A 20,636-nucleotide genomic window follows, 5' to 3' on the forward strand; every position below is an offset into this window, starting at 1 on the left:
TAAAATGTATATAATGAAATCAAGTGTATTTTTTAGGTGCTTTAATATTTTTATACCATTTTAATCACCTTTTACTATTTTACAGTTTAGTTAAATGCACCTACAGCATAGAAAATTATTTTTTAAAACTGAGAATATCCTTTAAATTATATAAAAGATTAATTTTAGAAACAAAATCAAAATGTGACCCTGGACCACAAAACTAGACATAATGTTTTTTTTTTATTTTGAGATTTATACATCACATGAAAACTAATTAAATAAGCTTTCAATTGATGTTTGTTTTTTTTTTTTTTTTTTTTTTTTTTTTTTTAGAATAGAACAATATTTAGTCGAGATACAACTATTTGAATATCTGGAATCTGAGGGTGCAAAAAAAAAATCTAAATATTAAGAAAATCGCCTTTTAGGTTGTCCAAATAAAGTTCTTAGCAATGTACATTACTAATCTAAAATTAAGTTTTGGTATTTTCACGGTAGGAAATGTACATAATATCTTCATGGAACATGATCTTTACCTAATATCCTAATAATTTTTGTTATAAAACAAAAATCTATCATTTTGACTCATACAATGTTTTGCTAGCTATTTCTACAAATATACCCGCGTTACTTACAACTGGTTTTGTGGTCCAGCGTCACAAATAATGTTTAAAATAAATGTATTTATTTAGTAATTATAGCATTATTGTTATTATTCGTGTTAATGTCAGCCATTTTTTAGTTTAGTCTTAGTCTTAGGCCTGGTTTTATAGACAGGGCTGGCACTGATATATTTTAAGATCAGTCAGTGCAAGTTTCTTTCTATTAAAACAGCTCAGACTTACATTTTAAGTAACAGGCACTAGGCTTAAGCCTTGTCTGTGAAACTTGGGGTCTTTTAAATTAGTTAAATTAGTCAAATGTACTTTTTAGTTATTATCATATTTAGTCAACCTTGTCTTGTTTTTGTTTAGTCAAGATTTAGTTGACTAAGGCCCGGTTTCACAGGCAGGGCTTAGACTAAGCCAGGATTAGACCATAGTTCAATTAGGACATTTAAGTAATTTTTATAAACATGCTAAGAAAAAAACATTACTGGTGTGCATCTTGAGACAAAACAAAGGCACTGATATATTTTAAAATCAATCAGTGCAATTTTATTTCAGTTGAAACAACTCAGACTTACATTTTAGTCTAGGACTAGGCTTAAGCCTTGTCTGCGAAACCGGGCCTAAATGTTTGAGCATTTTAGTCTAGTTTTAATCAATAAATACTTAAAGGATTAGTTCACTTTCATAACAACAATTTATAGATAATGTACTCACCCCCTTGTCATCCAAGATGTTCATGTCGTTCTTTCTTCAGTTGTATAGAAATAGCTTTTTGAGGAAAACATTTCAGGATTTCTCTCCATATAATGGACATGTATGCGCCCCCAAGTTTGAACTTCCAAAATGCAGTTTAAATGCAGCTTTAAAGGTCTCTAAACAATCACAGTCAAGGAGGAAGGGTCTTATCTAGCGAAACGATCAGTTATTTTCTAAACAAATTCACAATTTATATACTTTTTAACCTCAAATGCTTAAGCAGATTTTCGTCATGCTGTATAATGGTTAAACTGATAAAATGGTTTAATTGGTAAAAAGTTTACATTTCAGGTATTGCACTTTCACCGATAAGCACATGTCAGAATGCAGGCAGGCTTAATGACATTTTCATATCAGCCGAACATCTCACATGGCGATCGCTAAACTCTAGCTCACTCATTTGTGTGGTTTCATCATCATGATCGTTGGCAGTTCCGTAATGAAGAGCGAGCATGTGTATGCATGGTTGCCAGATTTCAAAATTAAGCAAAACACCAGACAGAAGATGATTTTTGTTTTTGTTTTTTACAGAAAAGCTCTGATTGGGGATTTTAACTCTTGGTATCTGGCAACCACACACATGAAACATGCATAGTAGAAGCATGTACATCAGTCCCCAATAATATTTTTGTCTCCTTTTTTTTGATGAAAATAAAAAGAGATTTGGATATAGATTTTATTTTGTAAAATACAATTTAGGCTCTACTTTTATCGTCAACTATATTGCATGTTTATATAGTCATGGTTAACATTTATTGACCCTGTCATCGTCTTGTTTTAGTCACAGGAAAAAAGCTTGTCACTGAACATTTTTCGTCATAGTTTTCGTTAGGTTAACTGCCGTCACTGCTTAAAATGTCAGCTCCTCTAATAAATTTAATATATTAAATACATGTATTGCTAGCTATATCTTAATGTCCATTGTCAGGTACACCTGTGTAGTACAGACTTTGCCTCCAGAGCTGTCTGAATTGTTTGTGGCAAGGCTTCAGCATATCATGCTGGAAGAATTCCTGAGCGGTTCTAGCCAGGTTAACTCAATACAATCACACAGCCTCTGCCCATTTACAGGCTGCATGAACTTCTCATTTCAGCTCACCCCAAAGGTGCTCTATTGGATTGAGATCAGGGGACCGTGTTGCCATTGGAACAAGCTGAAGTCACAAGCTATTCCCACAATAGAACAAGGTGGAGATGATGAATGCTTTGTGACATGGTGCATTGTCCCAGTGGAAGTAGGCTATTCATTTCAAATGGGTAGACTGTGGCTATATAGGGATACAGATGGTCAGCAACAATGCTCATACACTACAGCATCTAAATAGAGCACTGTTTGTATTTGAGGGGCCTGTAATAGTGCACCAAGTAAACAGATCTTGTACTATCACACCACCAGCAGCTTGTAGCATTGACATGAGGTGGGATGGTATAAGCGCATTATTCTTCTGCTGTGGCCCAACACCATGAAGCGTCAGAGATGCACTTCTGCACAGTACTGTTATAAAGAGTGTCAGTTTGAATGACATTTTCCTCTAGCCATTTTCTTTAACAAGGTGTTTTTGGCCAGAGAACCTCTGGCTGTTTCTAGCCTGCTGTGTCCGGTACAATACCAGCAATCATACAACAAAGTGGCTTGTATCACATTTATTCCCCTTTCACTTTGGTCGAAAAACAGCTAAACATCATGACTTTATCGGCTTGCTTTTTGTGTGAAAAATGGATTGCTGTTATGTGTCAAGCAAGTGAATCTCAACAACCTACTTCTGAGTATATAGTCCTTTTCATACAGTTAACAAAACAACAAAATAGATTGAGGGTACTTAGGTGGTTGTTTAAGTATTTACACATATACAATATGCAATAGTGTTTTCTGCACTGCTTTTCAGTTATGATCTCCAGCAGCACAGTAAAAGAAATCATATTTTACCTGAGTTCTGAATGTGAGTATGCCATGTGAATTGAATATGTGATAAGAAGCACAATACAATGGCAAATATTGTCAAGAAAACTATAGCAACTATAGTCTGGTTCATAAGCAAATGATTCTTCTGAGCTGTTTTTTCTGTGAATCATTTAATTGACTCATGAAATTGATATACCAGTTTGAATCAGTGTGTGAATTCTTCAATAACAAACTAACACAATCATCTGGGCTGTGTTTCTCAAAAGCATCGTAAGCCTAAGTTGATTGTTACTTCATTTATGACAATGGTTCTATGATCAACTTACTGTAGGTTTACAATGCTTTTGGGAAACGCAGCCCTGCATGATGTCGTTTTCTCACAATTCTGAGTTGACATCTTGCAGTTCGTTTTTTTTCTTAGAATTCTGACTTTACATCTCGCAATTTAAACTTTTCTTCTTAAAATTCTTATTTTACAATTCACAATTCACTGTGACTTTTTTTTTTTTAGAGTTTGCATTGCAATTCAGACTATTTTTCTTAGAAATCTTTTTTTCTTATAATTCTAGGGAATAAAAGTCAGAATTGCGAGATGTAGGCTTGGAATTCTAAAAAAAGGGTCAGAATTGTGACAAGTAAACTTTGAATTTTAAGCAAGAAAAGTCAGAATTGTTAGACGTACTGTAAACTTGGCATTCAAAAAAAGAAAATTAATTGCGAGGTGTAAACTCAGAATTCTAAGAAAAAAAAGTCTGAATCACAAGATGCAAACTCAGAATCCTAAGAAAGAAAAGTCCGAGTTTACATCTCACAATTCTGACTTTTCTTTCTTAGAATTCAAAGAAAAAAAGTCAGAATTGTGAGATGTAAACTCGGAATTCTGAGTTAACATCTTGCAATTCTGACTATTCTTCCATAGAATTCCGAGTTTACATCTCATAATTCTGATTTTTCTTCTTTAGAATTCCGAGTTTACATCTTACAATTCAGACTTTTCTTCCTTAGAATTCCGAGTTTACATCTCACAATTCTGACTTTTTTTCTTTGAATTCTGAGTTAACATCTTGCAATTCTGACTATTCTTCCGTAGAATTCCGAGTTTACATCTCATAATTCTGATTTTTCTTCTTTAGAATTCCGAGTTTACATCTTACAATTCAGACTTTTCTTCCTTAGAATTCCGAGTTTACATCTCACAATTCTGACTTTTTTTCTTTGAATTCTGAGTTTACATCTTGCAATTCTGACTATTCTTCCATAGAATTCCGAGTTTACATCTCACAATTTAGACTTTTTTTTCCTTAGAATTCTATGGAAGAATAGTCAGAATTGCAAGATGTAAACTCGGAATTCTAAGTTTACGTCTCATAATTCAGATTTTTCTTCCTTAGAATTCCGAGTTTACATCTTACAATTCAGACTTTTTTTCTTTGAATTCTGAGTTTACATCTCACAATTCTGACTTTTTTTCTTTGAATTCCGAGTTTACATCTCACAATTCTGACTTTTTTTCTTTGAATTCTGAGTTTACATCTTGCAATTCTGACTATTCTTCCATAGAATTCCGAGTTTACATCTCACAATTTAGACTTTTTTTTCCTTAGAATTCTATGGAAGAATAGTCAGAATTGCAAGATGTAAACTCGGAATTCTAAGTTTACGTCTCATAATTCAGATTTTTCTTCCTTAGAATTCCGAGTTTACATCTTACAATTCAGACTTTTTTTCTTTGAATTCTGAGTTTACATCTCACAATTCTGACTTTTTTTCTTTGAATTCTGAGTTTACATCTCACAATTCTGACTTTTTTTCTTTGAATTCCGAGTTTACATCTCACAATTCTGACTTTTTTTCTTTGAATTCCGAGTTTACATCTCACAATTCTGACTTTTTTTCTTTGAATTCTGAGTTTACATCTTGCAATTCTGACTATTCTTCCATAGAATTCCGAGTTTACATCTCACAATTTAGACTTTTTTTTCCTTAGAATTCTATGGAAGAATAGTCAGAATTGCAAGATGTAAACTCGGAATTCTAAGTTTACGTCTCATAATTCAGATTTTTCTTCCTTAGAATTCCGAGTTTACATCTTACAATTCAGACTTTTCTTTTCTTCCTTAGAATTCCGAATTTACATCTCACAATTTAGACTTTTTTTTCTTAGAATTCCGAGTTTACATCTTGCAATTCTGACTATTCTTCCATAGAATTCTAAGTCTACATCTCATAATTCTGATTTTTCTTCTTTAGAATTCCAAGTTTACATCTTACAATTCAGACTTTTCTTTTCTTCCTTAGAATTCTGAGTTTACATCGCACAATTTAGACTTTTTCTTAGAATTACGAGTTTACATCTTGCAATTCTGACTATTCTTCCATAGAATTCTGGGTTTACATCTCATGCCAGTGTTTTGTTTTCACCATAGAATAATAAATAAAGTATTTGTGATTATTATTTTTCTTGTGAGTTCATCTCATATTTTTTTTCTTCTCAGAATTATGAATTTCTGAGATATAAATTGTTATTGATATAATTGTGAGATATAAACTTAAATTGCAAGAAAAAAGTCCAAATTGTTAGATAAAAAAGGTCACAATTGCTTTTATTTATTTTTTACTCCAGTGGTGGAACAGGGCTTCATAAATGGGTTTCTAAATTAATATACAAAGGATATTTTCATTTTAATTCATTTCTAGATTACTTTAATCTTTAAATGAACAAAGACACTCGCATGATCCGAAGTATCATGTATAACTATTTAATGCCATTAATTACAAAACTGTTATGAGAATGATTATTGTTACCTACAGGAAGTCAGATGTTCACTAATTTTTCAAAGTGATTCAAACCAGTTTGTTTTGAGTTTGTGAGTCTTTCAACTGATTCATTACGACATTTGTTCATCAACTGAAATACCACATGCTACATGCAAAAACAAAGACTGGGCACAATCAAAATAATCCAGCGGCACCATGTTATTCTATCAGATTCAATTTATGTCTAAGGTAAAATATAGTTTCTGTTGCTGTGACATTACAGACAGGAAACATTCACTAAGCAGTGAGTCTGCTTGCATTACAGCTCTGCACACTGAAATTATGACATATAATGTGGCATAAGATAAGTTAATGCTGAGTTTTGTCATGCTACACAGGTAGTTGTTAGGAAACCTCTGCTACATCGTTTTGAAAATAGCTGTGCTGTTACGCTACTGAAAAATGTTAAGTCAGTGACGTTCTGCTCACCAGTGCTGCATATTAACAGCTCAATAACTGCAAATGTTTATTTCCATTTTTATCACAGAAACTCAAACAGAAGAACCAGCAGCTGAAGATGATTATGGACCAGCTCAGAAACCTCATCTGGGAGATCAACTCTATGCTGGCTGTCAGGAGCTGAAACACATGTGCATGTGCGTTGTACATACACAGTCCGTGTTCGCTGCAGGACATGTAAGATAGATGCAGGAAAGAGCAGCGAGGCACAAAATTGAGAGAAGGTAGGAAGCGAAAAGAGGACTGAACTGAAGAAATTCTGCTACATTCATAACACACGGTTGAAATACCCTTCGGTTCAGCTGTCTCGGATTCAATTTTCAACCTGATGAACATTAGGAGGTCTGAGCGCTCTGCTCATTCACTCAGATATGCTTTAAAATGAACCTTTTACACAAGTATATTCCTCATATTTTGCATGAGCGATAGCGCCTATTCACTGTTAAACGGTATAGTTCTCAATCATAACTTATTTTTAGAAAAATATTGTGTGAAACATACTGCGAATTAGTGTGGTGTTAATATATCTATTAAGTATAAACCTTATACCAAATGCTTGACTGCTTCCTAATTTTGTGCTGGTATTTGGAAAAGATAGTAAGGATTAGATATTAAAGGATTAGTTCACTTCACGAACAAAAACTTACAAATAGTGTACTCGCCCCCTTCTCATCCAAGATGTTCATGTCTTTCTTTTTTCAGTCGTAAAGAAATTGTTTTTTTGAGGAAAACTTTCTCCATATAGTGGACTTCTATGGTGCCCGCAAGTTTGAACTTCCAAACCGCAGCTTCAAGGGGCTCTAAATGATCCCAGCCAAGGAAGAAGAGTCTTATCTATCGAAACGATTGGTTATATGTACACTTTATAACCACAAATGCTTGTCTAGCTCTGCAATGCGCACTCTGGTTGAATACAGTTGGGGTATGTCGAAAAACTCCCATTTCATTTTCTCCTCCAACTTTAAAATCATCCTACATTACTGTTTTACCCTTTTTTTGTCAAGGGCGTTTGACCTCCTTTGTTCGTTCACTTTGTAAACTGTGTTGGTACTTCTGCAGCAGTCAAACGCCCTTGACAAAAAAAAGGGTAAAACAGTAATGTAGGATGATTTTAAAGTTGGAGGAGAAAATGAGATGGGAGTTTTGACATACCCTAACTGTATTGAACCAGAGTGCACAGTCTGTGTCGCAGAGCTAGACAAGATGAGCATTTGTGGTTTAAAAGTGTATACATTTTATTTTTTATTTTTTAGAAAGTAACCAATCATTTCGCTAGGCGCGGCGGACACCATAGAAGTTTACTATATGGAGAAAATTTCTGAAATGTTTTCCTCAAAAACAAAACTATTTCTTTACGACTAAAGAAAGACATGAACATCTTGGCAAGGGGGTGAGTAAATTATCTGTAAATGTTTGTTCTGGAAGTGAACTAATCCTTTAAAGCATCCCATTTAAAAAGAAAAAAAAGCAAGTCACATTGTTATAGCATCAAATATGACTTTATTCATTTTCTTATAAATCATTCATACAAAATTGGCATTTTGCAATTTCTTTATTACCTCTATAAAAAGTCATCTGTTAATTACTGGGATGAAGGGTCAGGACAGGAGGGAGCAAAACAAACAGATCTGAACAAAAAGAACCCAAAACAAATCAGTATTTACTCATAAATAGTCTAAAGTGGTCATGCAAGTCTGGTTAACAGCCTAACGTGATTGAGTCGAGTGTTTAACAGATGCTGTGAAACTGTAGTGTCGGCAGATGACGCAACTTTATTTGAAAGATTTTAAGTCCCGTTTGACAGCGGGGGTCACAAACTCAATTCGACTGAATCAAAAGGCACAATCAGGGAGCGATCAGTGATGTTTTTGAGCATGACTCCATATCGCTTATTGCTAATCACAGAACATAATGTAATATAAATCAGACGCTAATTTACCAGTCGACGGAATGAAAAACAAGTACAGAAACTGAGAAAGAACAACGACATAATACAATTGCATGAGTTTCTTAAATTTGCCAAGATTCTTTGGTGATCTTGCAAGTTTGTAGTGGTAGCAGCAGCATTCAGCAGGCCAATTTCAAATGAATGGCTTTGTCACGTTAAGCTGGGTAATTAAAATAACACTGGCGTCAGTGCAAACACCTATCAATGTGTTGTCTGTACACATTCTCCGCACTGACAAGGGCCTTGGGCAGATCTGGACGATGCTGGGCGAATCACAAGCCCTGATGACAGTGTTGGCAAGGGCATCGTGACAGAATGGGATGCACATAATAATCAAACAGACATTTGATGCGCACATCTACCCCTATGTATAATTCTGTATGAACAGCGATTATGTACATCGTAATTGAAGCGTCTCATGATTTGGCCAATGAAATTGTGCGAGGCCAGACGGTAATTCTGTGATATGACAATCATAGATATAAATGCTGGATATAAAATTTAAATTAGATGGTTTGCTGAACTTAAAACTTAACCAGATGTGGGCCATTTGTGCTAAAACTTGAACACAGAAAAAAAACGACAAAGACAACTAATTACTAATGTACATTTATGCAACTGTTATAGGAGAAGCTTTCAGGGACTTGAAATTAATTCACATACTTGTATAACGAGATTCTAAACGTCAATTTAAACGTCATAATTAAGATTTTTAGTTCGAATAATGTCTGCTGAATCACATGAGCACTCTAAATTTCTGCATTTAAGTCATGATTCAATGTCTTATAGCTTATTAAAATACAATGTACAACAATTGAAAGTTCCTAAACAACATTCAGTGTCAGATGTGTTTAAATTTCAGCTTGGGTTGACCATGACCACATAGAGGGGGGAAAAAAAAAAAAAAAAAAACATGTAGTGTACATTATGTCAGAGCATCAACCGAATTCTGACGCACTGTGAAAAAACACGAAAGGGGGAGAAAAGACAAAAAAAAAAAAAGGGGCTTTGGCTCACAGCTGGCACATTTTAAGTCCAGTCACCTTCACAAAAGGCCACTAAAGCACGGCACTCCTTCAAGTCATCAGACATTCAAGTACCTGTGAGTGGAGGCTGACAACACGCTCCACTCTGACTCTGGAAAACACAGAGAAACAACACAATGTCTCGAGGACCGTTCCCTTGATATGAAATCGACCAGAAAGGATGTAAAGGAAGCATACACTTGTCATAAATTAGCCGAGTGTCCATTTGTGGCTGGGTGAGTTTTATATGCGAAGGAGTCGCGTTAAAATAGGAGGCAGTGCCATTGAACTTTGACGGACAGCTCATTTTTCACAGCGACAGGGAAGATAAAGGAGGTGAGAGACGTCTCACTTAAATTACGGCCGTAAGTCCTTACGATGCAACCTGTCATGCGCTGCTGTCCACGAAAGTTTTCGCACCTAAACAGATGGCGTTCCTGCACTGTAAGCTCTGCCTTTGTTTCCATGCTAATTTTTCCTCTTTGACTATGACAAACATTTTTTTTTCTCTCTCCAAGTCGGCCTGTTTAATAATGTGAGGATTTAGGGAGTTCTAATTAATTTTTTATACACTTTAAGGTGGATTTGCATGAATTAATTAGGTGGGGAGGGTTTGACAAGCCACTTAAGGCAACTCATTAGTCTTGGCACCATTTAAAAAAAAAAAAAAGAGAAATAAAATACTGCAGGGTGTTTAAATGGTGGTTATGCCACTAATAAGAGGGATCGCCGCCGTTTCGAATGCAATGTTACGGCCCTGTTATGTTTCTTCTGCGTCTGTGAACTTTTCACCTGCACCGTCTACATCATAGCCTTGAATCACTGAATATAAATGATTATGAAGTCTTTTGAAAAGGAAAAAAAACCCTAATACCTCAGAAACTTGGAAACAAAACCATATGAGCTCAATCATGGCTGAAAACCTCGGAAAGAACCGATTCGGAGAACGTGATGCTGACATCCGAGGCGGGAGGATGGATGGATCCAGATGTGGCGTGGTGATGAAGTGCTAACACGATGTTGCGTCCCTCCTGTCGTCCAACAACTCGTTAATGTGCTGGGAAAGATGAGTTCTTCCTGTGGCGTTCGTTACCAACCTGGAAACAAAACTAAATCTTCCGAAGAGTTAAAAGTGTGTCACGTGTGTCTGAAGGTCCACAGAGGCCATCACATCCTGCTGTCTTTGTCCTTTGCTTGTGTGCTGAAGGGAAAAGTGAGCCGTGGGCTCTTCCGCTATGGTCCTCCTCTGCTCTGGAGAGTCTCTCGCGGCCCCCTGTTGAATGTCCGACAAGGGGCGCCAGTCTGGTCAGAGCCGCTCGATCTCCCTGTATTTCTTGCGGAGGATGGAGACCTGGTCCTTGAACAAAACAGGGTCCAGTCTCATTTGGGAGTGGACCAGTGGCATGCCGCCAAACCAGCTGGCGAACTTGTTCATGCAGGTCTGGCGCTGGGCAAAGTGGTCCGGGTCCGCCCAGCGCGAGGCTCGAGATGACTAAGAGGAACAGATGCACAGTGTTAGATGCTTTGCTCAAGCTCATGTAGGTTTAATTATCTACGATGCATTTTTTTTTTTCACGTACCTGACCCATCATGGTCTCCTTGTACTGCTTTTTTTGTGTGACCTTGATGGGCGGCAGCTTGGTGACAGCGGACACTAGGAAGTTCATGAGGATGTCCTCACAGTTGGCCAGCTGGTCCACCATGCTCTTCAGGCTATTTGGCAGGAAGTGGGTATACAGGAAGTGGTAATATCTGGAGAAAAGGATGGAATGGAGGCCATGGACATTGTCAAGGACATGTTGAGACAATCAAATCATAAATTGCAAAAGCTCAATAGGACAGTGAACACAATGTGTTGGGCTGGATAAAAGATATTGAATTTTTTTGTTAAATGTAAAAACCCCAAAATCAGTCTTTGAATCAATGGCTTTTTTTCAATACAATTTTCCTTGTTCTACAAATGTGTCCTTGCAAGTTTTAAGCTTATCATGTTTTTCTGAGAAAATTAATGAAGAAGTCTACCGTAAAGCTAGTGCTATCATATTAGGCCATTCTTTATTTTTGGTGGCAAGGTAGTGTTACCTTTGCAACAAAATAAATTTGAAGAATGGTTGTTTAAAATAAATGTTATGCATGTTATATTAAATACAATTACACAATAAAATAATTATATAGCCATTAAAATAATTTGATAAAAATACTTTGGTGATATTTTAGGAAAAAGGATCCTTATTATCTATTGAAACCCACAAAAATATTGAAAAAAATCAGTAAGTTTAATATATAAATCATCATTTATTTGGTACTTTTTACTCGGGAGATGGCTGTCATGAACCCTAACCCCTAATTTTCAACTTATGAAAATAATATCTAAATAACTTTTGCATTTTATTTCATTGTTGTTTTTAAAAATATCTTTTAAAGTGAAGTTCAAAAGAATATATATTTTTTATTTTTTTTGTAAATTGTGAAACGTTATGTAAAAAATGTCTCGCATTTTTATGTCACTACCAAAACAGTGTATGTTTTAGTCCACTGGCTGAGACTGATTTGAACTACACCCCTACATTTATGATAATGACACATTTATGTGTCACTCTCTCTCATAGCTACATGGGGAGCAGACAGGTCCCATCATTTTAAGGTAAATGTGTTCAAAAGTATGAAAAATCTGTGTGCAACTTTAAAGAATGTCATTTTTCTATAAGTAAACACTTTTTTGGGAGTTATTTCATAACATTTAGTTTTTATGTGTGTGCAACTGTTCAGAATTGTTCAGTGTCACATGATCCTTCAGAAATCATTTTAATATGCTGATATTACGTTCAAGTAAATTTCTGTATCCAGTTAATATTGTTATGGAAACGGATTTTAGCATTCTTTTAATTCCTGGCTAAAAATGACCATTGAATGTTAGTGTATATTCTCCTTTAAACAGTAGAAGTACACCTGTGCCAATATAATGTAAAGGGAAGGCATTGCCCTAATTTCCTTCCAGTGAAACAGCTGTTTCCACATGCGGTACCTGTGGTAAATGGCAGCTCCGGTGAGAACCATGGAATAGTCATTGGTCCATTTGGAGGTGTAACCCCAGCGCTCCTTATTATTGTCCCAGAAATGACTGCGGGCAGGATATCCCACAATTCTCTCAGGGAAGCTCTGCCACACCGTGAAGGCGAAATCCACCTGCAAAGCAACATTGAACTCAAGTTAGAAGCGGCTCACCAAAACAGCACTACAAAGAGTAAAAGAAGGAATAAAGAATCGAGGATGGTGGCATGAAGGCTCTCTCATGACAAAAGCCAGACACAAATACACAAACACGCTTTCAAAGCCGCAGGCTGAGAAGATGCCCTCCTTTTTGGAAGATCAAAGCATTTAAACAAATAATTACTGAAACACATCAAAAGTGTCAGCGGCGGAGCCTCAGCTGGATCTCGAGTCAGCAGTGAATTGAACCACACACGTACTGACACACACAAACAGACTAACTATACACACCGAAACCTTGGCGTAACCCCACCGGCAGTACATCCGCCTCACATGTAATGCCAAACTAAGTCTCCAGCTACACAAATGGGGTTATTTGGGAGGGGGAGTTCAAGAAAGAAAGAGTAATTGGAGTTTCCCTGCAGTGTGGTCAAGATAACACATGATTAAAGATATCCATTTCAGAAAGAAAAGAGGAATGCACAGGAGGGAAGACAGGTTTAGGAGGTTGACTTCAGCTGTGTGCGTTCACGCCGACTCTGCTGCCTCAGATAAGGGACGGCCATTTCTCACCGGCGTATGCTGCAGAGTGCCACTAATGCAGGGGACAGAAAGAAGCTGAGAGAGAGGGAGGAACCGAGGGCTGAAGAGGCCATGCTGAGCTGATTATGGGTGGCGGACGCATAGCGGTTGCCAAATCTGCACTGCCAGCTGAAAGGTTGGGGGTTTAATCCGAGAGAGGCTGAGGAGGGAGCGATCACAACCCTGCTCAAACGATAAGGCGTCTTTCACTTTAAGACGCTACAGGGTTATGGATCCGACATCTGCCCTATTGTTAGCTGCAATGGATGCTATTTTTAATAGAAGGCCAGGAAGGGCCAATCTCGTCCCCTGAAGCACAGATGAACTGCGATGCTATTCAAGGTGCCTTGCATCAAAAAAATTCCATCAGTTTTCATCTCCTTGTACTTAGACAATCATAACAGAGTTAATTTACATATAAACAATTATATATAAAATTACGCTCCACCCATTCCATACTAAATACCATATTACTGTGTATAAATAAAACTAACAGCATTATTTACACACATAAAAAAATTTAAACGCACTGTATGTACAGTATATAAACGGACACATTTTAAATATATATATTTATATATATATTATGTAATATATATATATATAAATATATATCACAAATACGTAAATATATATTTATATTTCAGTTTATATATTTCCATTTATATTTCTGTACACACAAATACATTAAATATATACTTATAAGTTTAAATATATAAATATATATAAATAAAACATTTATTATTTTTATTTATATATTGAAACTGTATATATAGTATTTTTTATATCTCAGTGTAGATCTGCAATAATTCAATATATATCAAATTATAACCACTTTATTGATTTAATCTTTGTAAACGTCCTTCACTAATGTTCACATTTCTATGCACGGTGTTTTACTCATGAATTAAATTTTCCTTGAATGTTGAGAATTATTTTCTAATGTATTAATTTGGTTAAAATGTTTAAGTAATAATGATAAAAATAACGTCAAAATTTGCATTGATTGAAATTGAACTAATTAAAGTAAATAAGTAATAACGGTTTAGAGATGACATTTCAACCAGCTATGACTGTTCCAAATCAAATATATATTTTTTATTAACAATATTAATCAATGATAACGCTAACTTTTTCAAATGCGTTTTTAAATCTCACACATTAACGTTGACAACCCTAAAATAAAAATGTCACAGACCTCCTGTCAAACACCCCAAAAAACAGCGAAAAGATGACATTTACAGCCATGAATAGTGACTAAAATAAATATGAAAAAAGAAACTTTGCAGGAGGAAGCGGCATCTTCGGCAGGGCCGCAGGGCCACAGGCTAACAGAGCTCAGGACGGCAGTCACCCTCGCTGCTGACGTGTGACTCAGAGAGAGAGAGAGAGACAGATGGGGAATATTATAGTCCATACCTCAGTGGTTGACAACACAGTGTCCTCATCCAGACTTAACACTGCATCGCTGATGATACTGTCATAGGGCTGAAACCGACTGCTCATGACCTACAGAGAGAAAATAAACATGTATAGTCAAAATTTTATCTCGAGACTTCAGACAGGAAGCTTGTATACTACAAGGAAAAATGTCTTTCTGTATGCACTGAAGTCCAAATATTTGGTTACTGCTCTGCCTATGTGGTTGATCACTAATAAGATGCAGTAATGTACAAAACGAGACTTGTAATAACCACACAGCACACATTAAAGTCCTGTCACAGACGCGTACAACAACAGGCCACCCACACACATCCCCTCACAGCACTTTATAAACATAGACGCACATGCGAACATTTAATTTAACTTTTGTCAAAACACATATATACAAAACAAGTCTCAACGGCAGTAAACGTCAAAACAGTGTCAGGGAGCGACAAACTGAGTCATAAATATGTCAAAAAAGCATGGTGTCTAAAAGCACAACTAAACAGGAAATAATACACATACGCTTCCCATTGTAAATCCCCCCTCAGTCACACAAGCAGTCTGCCAGCAGTGCCCGCAGAGACCACTCCACATACAATCTGCACTTCTAGAAAGCCACAGCCACAATATGAAGGTGAAAGATGAGGTGCGTGCAGGTGAGCGACGGCCCTGTGAAGTCAGGATTAAATCTAACGCTGGAAGCCTCACATCTCTCTCTTTCAAATCCGCAGACGCTATAGTGCCGTACCACAGAATTGAGTCTGAAAATTGAGTCGAGTCATGTTTCAAGCAGATTTTCCCTATTCCGCCACTAATTACTACCAACAATTAAAACGAATAAGTTTGAAACAGAAAATATTTGTTTTGACACGTCCAGTGTGGCTTAGTTCACCCAAAAATGATTCTGTCGTTAATTACTCACCCTCATGTTGCTCCAAACCCATAAGAGCTTCATTCATCTTCGAAACACAAATTAAGATATTTTTGATGAAATCCAAGAGCTTTTTGGCCCTGCATAGACAGCAATGCAACTACCACATTCAAGGCCCAGAAAGGTAACAACAACATTAAATTGTCCATCTTTATTCTCCATCATGTCAGTCTTCGACGCAAATTCACAACATTATAGAAAGCTCTCAGATTTAATCAAAAATATAATAATTTGTGTTCCGAAGATGAACAAAGGTCTTACGGATTTGGATTGACATGAGCGTAAGTAATTAATGACAGAATTGACATATTTGAGTGAACTATCCCTTTAATGAAATCCAGTGCAGCACACCACGGGAAGTGAGTCTGAAAGGCAGAGTATTCTCTGTAGGATCTCATATGCTGTAGAAATGGGAGTGTTTAATAAGGAAAATGCCCAGAGCAATACTTCAGTGTGGCATGGGACCAGGCTGTCAATCATGGCTTAAAAGAGCTGTCTCCTCTTCAGCTAGTCTGGGTGGGAACACACACTCACTCACACACACACACACACACACACACACCACTCTGTAAACAAGACAGCCACAAGCCGTACAAACCACAGGCTGACTGGCACAACTTCACTGCTCTCTTCCCTCAGCCAGAGGAAAACTAATCCCTCTCTGCTCCAACACTCACTCTCACAGCCCCTCTCTGTTCCACAGCTTTAGCCCACACCAAAAACATCCACACACACCCTATCAACAACTACAAAAGTGTGGGAAGCTGTGTTGTGTTTAACAATTTTTGTGAAAAATGATTGAGCTGGGTAAAAACTTTTATCGTTAATGAAAAGTGCTACATATACTAGAGCTGCACAATTAATCGTTAAAAGATCGCGATCTCGATTCGACCCCCTTCACGATCTTAATCCAGCATTTATACGATTCAGCCAATTATATTTTATTTATATTTTACAAAACTTTTGCTTGCCTAATTACTGCACAGACTGCTGTGAGCTGATGCAGTGACAGGTTCGGTGTTCTCTCCAACATTACTTAACCATTTAAACTTCATCTTAAGCGCACATTCTGTCAGATGCAATTCATGGCGCCTCTGTCTCAATGCACTGTACAACGCGGCATTCATTCACATCAAATGATAACTCAGCGGCAGAGTTCCACTCACGCAGCGGCGTGAGTTCCACTGGGGAAACGCTTTTCAAAATCCCGTTGGTTTCCACTCACTTTCAAATGGTTTTGTTAAAGTAATCTCTGGTATTGTAGAATGCACGCTCAGCGCCGCCGAGAGTTTCGTGTGGTCGTTAAAACGAAACCAAAAATAAAACCCGCACGCGCATTCAAAAGCTATTTGCATTTAGAGAGCGACTCCCCAATGCGCGCAAATTAAGCTACATAAAATATCTAGGCTGTTATTAGTATGTGGGCTACGTTGTGTAGATAGCTCGGTATCATGCTTGGAAAATTCGGTCTCTATTAGCACTTTGAATATTGAAAGAGTAGTACTTAGACGTGCCAGATTTATGGACCAGCAGTGCAATGGAACCATATATGTGACCCTGGACCACAAAACCAGTCATAAGGTTAAATTTTACAAAACTGAGATATATACATCATATGAAAGCTCAATAAATAAGCTTTCTATTGATGTATAGTTTGTTAGGATAGGACAATATTTGTCTGAGATACATCTATTTGAAAATTTGGAATCTAAGGGTGCAAAAAAATCAAAATACTGAGAAAATCACCTTTAAAGTTGTCCAAATTAAGTTCTTAACAATGCATATTACTAATCAAAAATTACATTTTGATAGGTTTACAGTAGGAATTTTACAAAAAATCTTAATGTAACATGATCTTTACTTAATTTCCTAATGATTTTTGACATAAAAGAAAAATCAATAATTTTGACCCATACAATGTATTTTTGGCTATTGCTACAAATAAACCCCAGCGACTTAAGACTGGTTTTGTGGTCCAGGGTCACATATGAGCATGACGATCCATTAACTGTTACTCCCATGCAAAAATGAAGTGAAAATGAAGAATTGAATCTTAAATCTTTATAATCCATGGACAAGAACATTTAGTAATATGATTTTGATGTACATTTTCCATGTTAATGCAATGTCTGATTTTAAAATGAAATTTTAAGTTTTCATCTGATATATCATTTCTTATTATTTCTAATGTGTAATGGGAAAAAGGCAACAAGAAAGTCTGTTTGTGAAAAAGGTCAGAACTCCTGTTATGAAGGAGATTTTTGAGGTGCACTCTTGTCATAAATTAATCTATGAAACTCGTCATAATTTATTTTCCTACATAATTTGTAACACAAAAATGTCAAATATCTATTTAGGAGCCTTAGACCTTTCCAACGATATATAGTTTGTCAGGATTAGATTAGGATTTATTTGTAAAATGGTGACGTAAACTTGGGCAATCTTTGGAACACAAATTAAGATATTTTTGATGAAATTCTAGAGCTTTCTGACCTTTTATGAAGCTATGACAATACTTTGTGCGCAAAGAAACCAAAAGCAATGACTTTATTCAACAGTTTTTTTCTCTTCCGTGTCAGTCACGTGCGTTCATGGAAAGCTCTCTGATTCATCAAAAATATCTTCATTTGTGTTCTGCGTAATATTTTTCTGGAAACAGTGATTCATTTTACATGATTTTTTCATAAATTCAAAATAGAGCATTTATGTCAATGTCGAGTGCGAGTAAGTTTCACAAAAATGAAAATTCTATTATTAATCACTCACCCTCATGTCGTTCCAAACCTGTAAGATCTTTGTTCATCTTCACACAAAATAAGATATTTTTGATTAAATCCGAGAGCTTTCTGACCCTTTATGAAGCTATGAGAATACTTTGTGCGCAAAGAAAACAAAAACATTTATTCAACAGTTTTTTTCTCTTCTGTGCCAGTTGCGCACATTCACAACAGTACAGAAAGCTCTTGGATTTCATCAAAATATCAGAACAAAAATTTTTTTCCCCAAATATTTCCTCTCTTTAGTGCCAGTCTTGGATGTGCGTTCATGACAGAAAAGTCAGAAAGCTCTTGGATTTCATTAAAAATATCTTAATCTGTGTTCTGAAGATGAACAAAAGTCTTACGGGTTTGGATCAACATAAGCGTGAGTAATTAATGACAGAACAATGTCCCCTTTAAGGAAAATTTCTTATTATCAGTGTTAAAAATGGTTGTGCTGCATATTTTTTTTCTGGAAACAGTGATACATATTACATGATTTCTGGATAAATTTAAAAGAGCAATAAAAAAAACATTATAGAAGTATCTACTGTTACGTTTGATCAACTTAATGTGCCTTGATGAAGAAATTGATTTCAAAAAAAAAAAAAGACTGACTCCGAGCTTTCAAACAGTAGTGTATACATCAAAACTAGTATTAGTAAAGTTTCATGCATTTTGAAAACGTCAATTTTGAAAAGTTTCATGCATTTATTTTTTGACTTGTTGTGACACATCTAATACTGCCATGATAAGAAAATGTTTATTTTTCAGCTTTAACATGCCAGAAAGTAAAAAAAAAAGGGATAGTTCACCCAAATAAATAGAAAAAGATAGAAAATTCTATCATTAATCACTCACCTTCATGTCGTTCCAAACCCATCTTTGTTCATCTTCGGAACACAAGTTAAGATATTTTTGAGGAAATACAAGGGCTTTCTGACCCTGTATAGACAGCAAGGGTCCTACCACATTCAAGGTCCAGAAAGGTACCAAGAACCTTGACAAAATCCAGCTACAAGAATACTTGTGGTCGCACAAAAAAACTAAAATAATTTTATTCAACAATTCTTCTCCTCCTTTTACGGGTTTGGTCATGAGGGTTTGTAATTAATGAAAGAATTTCCATTTTTGGATGAACTATCCCTTTAAGTAGAAAAAAACCCCACCACAGAACTGAAAATATAGAAATTTCAAAGAAGCCTTATATCACCTTGTTTTCTCCTTCGATTACAATAATGGGCACTGAAGTGGCCGGCCATCGATGCTTGGCAGGTAAAGGCTTGTCACAATTCCACAATACAATAATCTGGGGAAAAGATAGAAGAGATATCAGAAACACAAAACCATGCATTCTTTTGAATTATACATTTCTATTACTGAGGCCTCAGGGCAGAAAAACACATTAATTCAGATCCAGTTTATATGCTAGCTTACATGTTTCTTTCAAACGATATTAAACAACACAAATCATAATATACTGTATTCCATACCTACACACACACACACACATCATACTTCATTAAAAAGCCACACTTAAATATAGCATGTGACACTAAAATGTATGCCGTGAATGCCAAATATAAAACACTGTGACAACTCAGGGAGTTCCACACACATTTCTGTAATTGTGTATCTGGTTGCAGCATTAGCCTGGAATGTCCCAAATTTGGGATGCGACGTCGGTTTCAATTTGCAGCTTGTCATAGCCGTGAGGCTTTTTTTATATATTCATTTTGTTTTGTCACTTTCAAGTGTCTTTGAGTGATTACACCTCCGGCTGAAGTGACTGGCTCTGGTTTTACGTTAACACTCATAAATGTTTCATGTGGAACATTTTAAGAGGGGCCCTTCCTCTCAGAGAGTGTCTCTGATTTAGAAGTCAGTTAGTTCACAGAGCGGGGTTAAATAACTCATTAAGAGCGTTCGAGTATTTGGACTCAACCCAATACTCTGAAAGAGCCCTGCACACTTTCAGTGGGATTTTTCAGGGATATTCACATCACTATCAAAGCTCTAAAAACGCACAAATAAAACAAACGCATATAAATGAGAATGTAAAAGGCTGAAATGATCAGGTCTCCAGTCTCATTTCTTTGGTCTTGATAGCAAAACACGAACAGACACGCGCACACTATATAAGCTGAGAGAAAAGCTGACATTTTATTTAGAAAATGTTAGTTTTCAGGGCACTTTGTCGTTCATGAATGAATTGGGAATGGTAT

General features: G+C 36.2%; 2 protein-coding genes across 3 annotated transcripts in view; one reads left to right on the plus strand and one right to left on the minus strand.

Moving 5' to 3' along the window:
- med30 (mediator complex subunit 30) overlaps positions 1–7,085 on the plus strand; it is a 33,621-nt gene extending 26,536 nt beyond the window's left edge. The window contains exon 5 of the mRNA XM_073822216.1: positions 6,557–7,085. Within this exon, the coding sequence (XP_073678317.1) occupies positions 6,557–6,652 (96 nt within the window). The 3' untranslated portion in view covers positions 6,653–7,085. The remainder of the gene's footprint in view (positions 1–6,556) is intronic.
- A 920-nt stretch (positions 7,086–8,005) lies between these two features.
- Positions 8,006–20,636, minus strand: part of ext1b (exostosin glycosyltransferase 1b) — a 113,456-nt gene continuing 100,825 nt past the window's right edge. Inside the window, exons 7-12 of one of the 2 annotated variants that reach the window (XR_012340030.1) lie at positions 19,625–19,720; positions 14,713–14,802; positions 12,527–12,687; positions 11,082–11,253; positions 9,675–10,993; positions 8,006–9,611 (exon numbers count right to left, since the gene is read on the minus strand). Coding sequence is in view for 1 of the 2 variants with exons in the window: in XM_073822215.1 (XP_073678316.1) it covers positions 10,808–10,993; positions 11,082–11,253; positions 12,527–12,687; positions 14,713–14,802; positions 19,625–19,720 (705 nt within the window). In the remaining variant the exon portion in view is untranslated. Of the gene's footprint in view, positions 10,994–11,081; positions 11,254–12,526; positions 12,688–14,712; positions 14,803–19,624; positions 19,721–20,636 lie in introns of both variants that reach the window. The other variant, XM_073822215.1, reaches the window with a different exon arrangement.

Source organism: Garra rufa, chromosome 17 (assembly GCF_049309525.1).
Source record: "Garra rufa chromosome 17, GarRuf1.0, whole genome shotgun sequence".
In the NCBI taxonomy this organism is placed as follows: Eukaryota; Metazoa; Chordata; class Actinopteri; order Cypriniformes; family Cyprinidae; genus Garra; species Garra rufa.